This window comes from Oncorhynchus clarkii, chromosome 5 (assembly GCF_045791955.1).
Source record: "Oncorhynchus clarkii lewisi isolate Uvic-CL-2024 chromosome 5, UVic_Ocla_1.0, whole genome shotgun sequence".
NCBI classification, from domain to species: domain Eukaryota; kingdom Metazoa; phylum Chordata; class Actinopteri; order Salmoniformes; family Salmonidae; genus Oncorhynchus; species Oncorhynchus clarkii.
Genome location: NC_092151.1, coordinates 40,444,484 through 40,453,916, shown reverse-complemented (window position 1 = coordinate 40,453,916; position 9,433 = coordinate 40,444,484). Strand labels below are relative to the sequence as shown.

General features: G+C 47.8%; 1 protein-coding gene across 1 annotated transcript in view; it reads left to right on the top strand.

Annotated features, from left to right (window-relative positions):
- The window catches only part of LOC139409689 (rabphilin-3A-like), a 33,258-nt gene that overhangs the window by 19,653 nt on the left and 4,172 nt on the right, over positions 1-9,433 (top strand). The window contains exons 13-14 of the mRNA XM_071155096.1: positions 6,065-6,121; positions 8,783-8,928. Coding sequence (XP_071011197.1) covers positions 6,065-6,121; positions 8,783-8,928 — 203 coding nt within the window. The remainder of the gene's footprint in view (positions 1-6,064; positions 6,122-8,782; positions 8,929-9,433) is intronic.

Sequence of the window (9,433 nt, the reverse complement as noted above, 5' to 3'; positions counted from 1 at the left end):
TGTGTCTAGAGAGGGTGGTCCAGGTAGGAATTACAACAGTGTGTGTCTAGAGAGGGTGGTCCAGGTAGGAACTACAACAGTGTGTGTCTAGAGAGGGTGGTCCAGGTAGGAACTACAACAATGTGTGTCTAGAGATGGTGGTCCAGGTAGGAACTACAACAGTGTGTGTCTGAAGAGGGTGGTCCAGGTAGGAACAACAACAGTGTGTGTCTGGAGAGGGTGGTCCAGGTAGGAACTACAACAGTGTGTGTCTGGAGAGGGTGGTCCAGGTAGGAACTACAACAGTGTGTGTCTGGAGAGGGTGGTCCAGGTAGGAACTACTACAGTGTGTGTCTGGAGAGGGTGGTCCAGGTAGGAACTACAACAGTGTGTGTCTATGAGAGGGTGGTCCAGGTAGGAACTACAACAGTGTGCGTCTATGAGAGGGTGGTCCAGGTAGGAACTACAACAGTGCGTGTCTATGAGAGGGTGGTCCAGGTAGGAACTACAACAGTGTGTGTCTAGAGAGGGTGGTCCAGGTAGGAACTACAACAGTGTGTGTCTATGAGAGGGTGGTCCAGGTAGGAACTACAACAGTGCGTGTCTATGAGAGGGTGGTCCAGGTAGGAACTACAACAGTGTGTGTCTAGAGAGGGTGGTCCAGGTAGGAACTACAACAGTGTGTGTCTATGAGAGGGTGGTCCAGGTAGGAACTACAACAGTGTGTGTCTGGAGAGGGTGGTCCAGGTAGGAAATACAACAGTGTGTGTCTAGAGAGGGTGGTCCAGGTAGGAACTACAACAGTGTGTGTCTATGAGAGGGTGGTCCAGGTAGGAACTACAACAGTGCGTGTCTATGAGAGGGTGGTCCAGGTAGGAACTACAACAGTGCGTGTCTATGAGAGGGTGGTCCAGGTAGGAACTACAACAGTGTGTGTCTAGAGAGGGTGGTCCAGGTAGGAACTACAACAGTGTGTGTCTAGAGAGGGTGGTCCAGGTAGGAACTACAACAGTGTGTGTCTATGAGAGGGTGGTCCAGGTAGGAACTACAACAGTGCGTGTCTATGAGAGGGTGGTCCAGGTAGGAACTACAACAGTGTGTGTCTAGAGAGGGTGGTCCAGGTAGGAACTACAACAGTGCGTGTCTATGAGAGGGTGGTCCAGGTAGGAACTACAACAGTGTGTGTCTGGAGAGGGTGGTCCAGGTAGGAAATACAACAGTGTGTGTCTAGAGAGGGTGGTCTAGTGTGTGTTTGGAGAGGGTGGTCCAGGTAGAAACTACAACAGTGTGTGTCTATGAGAGGGTGGTCCAGGTAGGAACTACAACAGTGTGTGTCTATGAGAGGGTGGTCCAGGTAGGAACTACAACAGTGTGTGTCTATGAGAGGGTGGTCCAGGTAGGAACTACAACAGTGTGTGTCTGGAGAGGGTGGTCCAGGTAGGAACTACAACAGTGTGTGTCTGGAGAGGGTGGTCCAGGTAGGAACTACAACAGTATGTTTCTATGAGAGGGTGGTCCAGGTAGGAACTACAACAGTATGTTTCTATGAGAGGGTGGTCCAGGTAGGAACTACAACAGTATGTTTCTATGAGAGGGTGGTCCAGGTAGAAACTACAACAGTATGTTTCTATGAGAGGGTGGTCCAGGTAGGAACTACAACAGTATGTTTCTATGAGAGGGTGGTCCAGGTAGGAACTACAACAGTATGTTTCTATGAGAGGGTGGTCCAGGTAGGAACTACAACAGTATGTTTCTATGAGAGGGTGGTCCAGGTAGGAACTACAACAGTGTGTGTCTGGAGAGGGTGGTCCAGGTAGGAACTACAACAGTATGTTTCTATGAGAGGGTGGTCCAGGTAGGAACTACAACAGTATGTTTCTATGAGAGGGTGGTCCAGGTAGGAACTACAACAGTATGTTTCTATGAGAGGGTGGTCCAGGTAGGAACTACAACAGTATGTTTCTATGAGAGGGTGGTCCAGGTAGGAACTACAACAGTGTGTGTCTGGAGAGGGTGGTCCAGGTAGGAACTACAACAGTGTGTGTCTAGAGAGGGTGGTCTAGTGTGTGTTTGGAGAGGGTGGTCCAGGTAGGAACTACAACAGTGTGTGTCTAGAGAGGGTGGTCCAGGTAGGAACTACAACAGTGTGTGTCTGGAGAGGGTGGTCCAGGTAGGAACTACAACAGTGTGTGTCTGGAGAGGGTGGTCCAGGTAGGAACTACAACAGTGTGTGTCTGGAGAGTGTGGTCCAGGTAGGAACTACAACAGTGTGTGTCTGGAGAGGGTGGTCCGAGTAGGAACTACTACAGTGTGTGTCTGGAGAGGGTGGTCCAGGTAGGAACTACAACAGTGTGTGTCTATGAGAGGGTGGTCCAGGTAGGAACTACAACAGTGTGCGTCTATGAGAGGGTGGTCCAGGTAGGAACTACAACAGTGCGTGTCTATGTGAGGGTGGTCCAGGTAGGAACTACAACAGTGTGTGTCTAGAGAGGGTGGTCCAGGTAGGAACTACAACAGTGTGTGTCTATGAGAGGGTGGTCCAGGTAGGAACTACAACAGTGCGTGTCTATGAGAGGGTGGTCCAGGTAGGAACTACAACAGTGTGTGTCTATGAGAGGGTGGTCCAGGTAGGAACTACAACAGTGCGTGTCTATGAGAGGGTGGTCCAGGTAGGAACTACAACAGTGTGTGTCTATGAGAGGGTGGTCCAGGTACGAACAACAACAGTGTGTGTCTGGAGAGGGTGGTCCAGGTAGGAACTACAACAGTGTGTGTCTAGAGAGGGTGGTCTAGTGTGTGTTTGGAGAGGGTGGTCCAGGTAGGAACTACAACAGTGTGTGTCTATGAGAGGGTGGTCCAGGTAGGAACTACAACAGTGTGTGTCTGGAGAGGGTGGTCCAGGTAGGAACTACAACAGTATGTGTCTATGAGAGGGTGGTCCAGGTAGGAACTACAACAATGTATGTCTAGAGATGGTGGTCCAGGTAGGAACTACAACAGTGTGTGTCTGAAGAGGGTGGTCCAGGTAGGAACTACAACAGTGTGTGTCTATGAGACGGTGGTCCAGGTAGGAACTACAACAGTGTGTGTCTAGAGAGGGTGGTCTAGTGTGTGTTTGGAGAGGGTGGTCCAGGTAGGAACTACAACAGTGTGTGTCTAGAGAGGGTGGTCCAGGTAGGAATTACAACAGTGTGTGTCTAGAGAGGGTGGTCCAGGTAGGAACTACAACAGTGTGTGTCTAGAGAGGGTGGTCCAGGTAGGAACTACAACAATGTGTGTCTAGAGATGGTGGTCCAGGTAGGAACTACAACAGTGTGTGTCTGAAGAGGGTGGTCCAGGTAGGAACAACAACAGTGTGTGTCTGGAGAGGGTGGTCCAGGTAGGAACTACAACAGTGTGTGTCTAGAGAGGGTGGTCTAGTGTGTGTTTGGAGAGGGTGGTCCAGGTAGGAACTACAACAGTGTGTGTCTGGAGAGGGTGGTCCAGGTAGGAACTACAACAGTGTGTGTCTGGAGAGGGTGGTCCAGGTAGGAACTACTACAGTGTGTGTCTGGAGAGGGTGGTCCAGGTAGGAACTACAACAGTGTGTGTCTATGAGAGGGTGGTCCAGGTAGGAACTACAACAGTGTGCGTCTATGAGAGGGTGGTCCAGGTAGGAACTACAACAGTGCGTGTCTATGAGAGGGTGGTCCAGGTAGGAACTACAACAGTGTGTGTCTAGAGAGGGTGGTCCAGGTAGGAACAACAACAGTGTGTGTCTATTAGAGGGTGGTCCAGGTAGGAACTACAACAGTGCGTGTCTATGAGAGGGTGGTCCAGGTAGGAACTACAACAGTGTGTGTCTATGAGAGGGTGGTCCAGGTAGGAACTACAACAGTGCGTGTCTATGAGAGGGTGGTCCAGGTAGGAACTACAACAGTGTGTGTCTATGAGAGGGTGGTCCAGGTAGGAACAACAACAGTGTGTGTCTGGAGAGGGTGGTCCAGGTAGGAACTACAACAGTGTGTGTCTAGAGAGGGTGGTCTAGTGTGTGTTTGGAGAGGGTGGTCCAGGTAGGAACTACAACAGTGTGTGTCTATGAGAGGGTGGTCCAGGTAGGAACTACAACAGTGTGTGTCTGGAGAGGGTGGTCCAGGTAGGAACTACAACAGTATGTGTCTATGAGAGGGTGGTCCAGGTAGGAACTACAACAATGTATGTCTAGAGATGGTGGTCCAGGTAGGAACTACAACAGTGTGTGTCTGAAGAGGGTGGTCCAGGTAGGAACTACAACAGTGGGTGTCTATGAGACGGTGGTCCAGGTAGGAACTACAACAGTGTGTGTCTAGAGAGGGTGGTCTAGTGTGTGTTTGGAGAGGGTGGTCCAGGTAGGAACTACAACAGTGTGTGTCTATGAGAGGGTGGTCCAGGTAGGAACTACAACAGTGTGTGTCTATGAGAGGGGTGGTCCAGGTAGGAACTACAACAGTGTGTGTCTATGAGAGGGTGGTCCAGGTAGGAACTACAACAGTGCGTGTCTATGAGAGGGTGGTCCAGGTAGGAACTACAACAGTGTGTGTCTAGAGAGGGTGGTCCAGGTAGGAACTACAACAGTGTGTGTCTGGAGAGGGTGGTCCAGGTAGGAACAACAACAGTGTGTGTCTGGAGAGGGTGGTCCAGGTAGGAACTACAACAGTGTGTGTCTGGAGAGGGTGGTCCAGGTAGGAACTACAACAGTGTGTGTCTGGAGAGGGTGGTCCAGGTAGGAACTACTACAGTGTGTGTCTGGAGAGGGTGGTCCAGGTAGGAACTACAACAGTGCGTGTCTATGAGAGGGTGGTCCAGGTAGGAACTACAACAGTGTGTGTCTATGAGAGGGTGGTCCAGGTAGGAACTACAACAGTGCGTGTCTATGAGAGGGTGGTCCAGGTAGGAACTACAACAGTGTGTGTCTATGAGAGGGTGGTCCAGGTAGGAACAACAACAGTGTGTGTCTGGAGAGGGTGGTCCAGGTAGGAACTACAACAGTGTGTGTCTAGAGAGGGTGGTCTAGTGTGTGTTTGGAGAGGGTGGTCCAGGTAGGAACTACAACAGTGTGTGTCTATGAGAGGGTGGTCCAGGTAGGAACTACAACAGTGTGTGTCTGGAGAGGGTGGTCCAGGTAGGAACTACAACAGTATGTGTCTATGAGAGGGTGGTCCAGGTAGGAACTACAACAATGTGTGTCTAGAGATGGTGGTCCAGGTAGGAACTACAACAGTGTGTGTCTGAAGAGGGTGGTCCAGGTAGGAACTACAACAGTGTGTGTCTATGAGAGGGTGGTCCAGGTAGGAACTACAACAGTGTGTGTCTAGAGAGGGTTGTCTAGTGTGTGTTTGGAGAGGGTGGTCCAGGTAGGAACTACAACAGTGTGTGTCTAGAGAGGGTGGTCCAGGTAGGAACTACAACAGTGTGTGTCTGGAGAGGGTGGTCCAGGTAGGAACTACAACAGTGTGTGTCTGGAGAGGGTGGTCCAGGTAGGAACTACAACAGTGTGTGTCTGGAGAGGGTGGTCCAGGTAGGACCTACAACAGTGTGTGTCTGGAGAGGGTGGTCCAGGTAGGAACTACTACAGTGTGTGTCTGGAGAGGGTGGTCCAGGTAGGAACTACAACAGTGTGTGTCTATGAGAGGGTGGTCCAGGTAGGAACTACAACAGTGTGTGTCTATGAGAGGGTGGTCCAGGTAGGAACTACAACAGTGTGTGTCTATGAGAGGGTGGTCTAGTGTGTGTTTGGAGAGGGTGGTCCAGGTAGAAACTACAACAGTGTGTGTCTATGAGAGGGTGGTCCAGGTAGGAACTACAACAGTGTGTGTCTATGAGAGGGTGGTCCAGGTAGGAACTACAACAGTGCGTGTCTATGAGAGGGTGGTCCAGGTAGGAACTACAACAGTGTGTGTCTATGAGAGGGTGGTCCAGGTAGGAACTACAACAGTGTGTGTCTGTGAGGGCACGCATCCAGGTCCGGAGACAGTTGTAACCTTTGCATTGTGGATGCAACTGTTAATAATCATGATATAAGTGATTTTCCCCCCCACTCTCCCCCTTTGCTCCCCCCCTCTCCCAGGTGAAGAAGGCAGGAACAGGAGGCTCAGCCCGGGGCATGGCACTCTACGAGGAGGAGGTAAGACTCGCCTGAGACAGGATTTACACTCAGGATTCACACTTCACGTTCACACCTAAGATTTACGCCTGTAACTCCGGTGAGGGAACAGAATTGTAGCTGAATGCTGACATCACATGTATTATTCATTTCCATTGAATTTAGTAGGAACTTTTTCTGCACCCGTTAGGCTTCCTTGCCTATTGTTGTCTCCACAAGATACATACCTTTCAAGGATAGGAGGCTGTTGAGGGGAGGACGGCTCATAATAATGACTGGATTGAAGTGAATCGAATGGTATCAAACACAAGGAAACCATGTGTGTGATGTGTCAATACCGTTCCGTTCATTCCATTATTATGAACCCGTCCTCCCCAGTTAAGGTGCCACCAGCCGCCTTTATAATATTCATCTCTGTTTCAACTGTGACCTGTGGCCCTGTTCTATATTCCCGAAGGAAATGTTTTTTTAGTTGTACTGTCAGAATAACTTGCACCCAGAGTTGGCCACACATTACATAACTCAGACGACATCACGTACAGTGCCAATTAGAACGTATTCATACCAATTGACTTATTCCACATTTTGTTGTGTTACAGCCTAAAATCACAATGGATTAAATAAACACATATTCTCACCCATCTATACGCAATGCCCCATAATTGCAAAGTCAAAACATGTTTATTGAAAATGAAATAGAGAAATATCTCATTTACATACAGTACGTATTCACACCCCTGAGTCAATACATGTTAGAATCACCTTTGGCAACGATCTCTAAGAGCTTTGCACACCTGGATTGTACAATATTCGCACATTATTGTTTTAAAAAATTCTTCAAGCTCTGTCAAGTTGGCTGTTAATCATTGCTAGATAGCCATTTTCAAGTATTGCAATAGATTTTCAAGCCAATTTAAGTCCAAACTTTAACTAGGCCACTCAGGAACATTCAATGTCTTCTCAGTAAGCAACTCCAGTGTATATTAGGCCTTGTGTTTTAGGTTATTGTCCTACTGAAAGGTGAATTTGTCTCCCAGTGTCTGTTGGAAATCAGACTGAACCAGGTTTTCCTCTGGGATTTTGCCTGTGCTTAGCACTACTCCGTTTATTTTAACCTAAAAAAAACTCCCTAGTCCAGTGGTCACCAAGCTTTTCTGAGTCAAGATCACTTTCTGAGTCCAAAAGAATCTACCACTCAGATTTAAAATGTAAAAAAATGTAAAAACAGAAGCTAACGCAACATTAACCTATTAACCTATTAAAACAGTTCTGTAGCAATGAGGTTTGTCCAGTAGGCTATAGGCCCAATGCATTACCACTACCACCATTAGCTATGCTTTAATTGCCCTGCCAATGTTGCTCTTCTCAGACCATTTTGAAATGTCAACATTTTCAGTATATGGTCACACTGGTAATAGATCATTTGTTGTATTACTTGTGAGGTACAGCTGAGTGAGCATAATAATTATTTTATTTTATTGGACTGATGGTCTCCATCTGATGGGAGGGGACATCAGTGAGGCTGCCTCTCACCCAACTCACCATCCCTCCACTCTCCCTCCCTCCGCTGAGACAAGGGGACACAGTCTTCCAGCTGATGGCGAAACTCAAGACGCACTGAATTATTTCTGCCTCATTCATGTTGTTACTCCTATGACCATGGAAAGTGAAATATTCCTCAATATTAAAAAACTCGCCACCTGGCCAAACTGAGCAATCAGGGGAGAACAGCCTTGATCAGGGAGGTGACCAAGAACACAATAGTCACTCTGACAGAGCTCCAGAGTTCCTCTGTGGAGATGGGAGAACCTTCCAGAAGGACAACCATCTCTGCAGCACTCCACCACTAAGGCCTTTATGGTAGAGTGGCCAGACGGAAGCCACTCCTCAGTAAAAGGTACATGACAGCCCGCTTGGAGTTTGCCAAAAGGCACCTAAAGGACTCTCAGACCATGAGAAACAAGATTCTCTGGTATGATGAAACCAAGATTGAACTCTTTGGCCTGAATGCCAAGTATCACGACTGGAGGAAACCTGGCACCATCTTGCTGTAGGGATGTTTTTCAGCAGCAGGGACTGAGAGATTAATCAGGATCAAGGGAAAGATGAACGGAGCAAATACAGAGAGATCCTTGATGAAAACCTGCTCTAGAGCACTCAGGACCTCAGACTGGGGTGATGGTTCACCTTCCAACAGGACAACAATTCTAAGCACACAGCCAAGACAATGCAGGATTGGCTTCGGGACAAGTCTCTGAATGTCCTTGAGTAGCCCAGCCAGAGCCCGGACTTGAACCCGATCGAACATCTTTGGAGATACCTGAAAATAGCTGTGCAGCGACACTCCCCATCCAACCTGACAGAGCTTGAGAGGATCTGCAGAGAAGAATGGGAGAAACTCCCCAAATACTGAGGAACACAAACATTTCTAAACCTGTTTTTGCTTTGTCATTATTGGGTATTGAGTGTATATTGATGAGGGAAAAAAACAATTTCATCCATTTTAGAATAAAATGCACTGTACAGTACATGCATGGATTATATATACTGTACATGTCATGAACATCTTTGATATGTTAATCTATATGGGACATTTTTTATCGTAGTGGATGTAAATCCACTTGCAAAACTTCTTGTCTGTGCGTGTGTGCGTACATTTCTGTGTGTGTGTGTGTCCTACAGGTAAAGGAGGATGCAGAGGAGAGGGGTCGTATCCTGGTCTCTCTAACCTACAGTACCCAGCAGGGTCGTCTGATAGTGGGAGTGGTGCGATGTGCTCACCTGGCAGCTATGGACTCTAATGGATACTCAGACCCCTTCGTCAAGATGTATGTGTTCTATTAATCTAGCTACACTGTCTGTCTGTCTGTCTGTCTGTCTGTCTGTCTGTCTGTCTGTCTGTCTGTCTGTCTGTCTGTCTGTATATACAGTGGGGCAAAAAAGTATTTAGTCAGCCACCAATTGTGCAAGTTCTCCCACTTAAAAAGATGAGAGGCCTGTAATTTTCATCATAGGTACACTTCAACTATGACAGACAAAATGAGAAAAAAAATCCAGAAAATCACATTGTAGGATTTTTAATGAATTTATTTGCAAATTATGGTGGAAGATAAGTATTTGGTCAATAACAAAAGTTTATCTCAATACTTTGTTTAAATACCCTTTGTTGGCAATGACAGAGGTCAAACGTTTTCTGTAAGTCTTCACAAGGTTTTCACACACTGTTGCTGGTATTTTGGCCCATTCCTCTATGCAGATCTCCTCTAGAGCAGTGATGTTTTGGGGCTGTTGCTGGGCAACACGGACTTTCAACTCCCTCCAAAGATTTTCTAT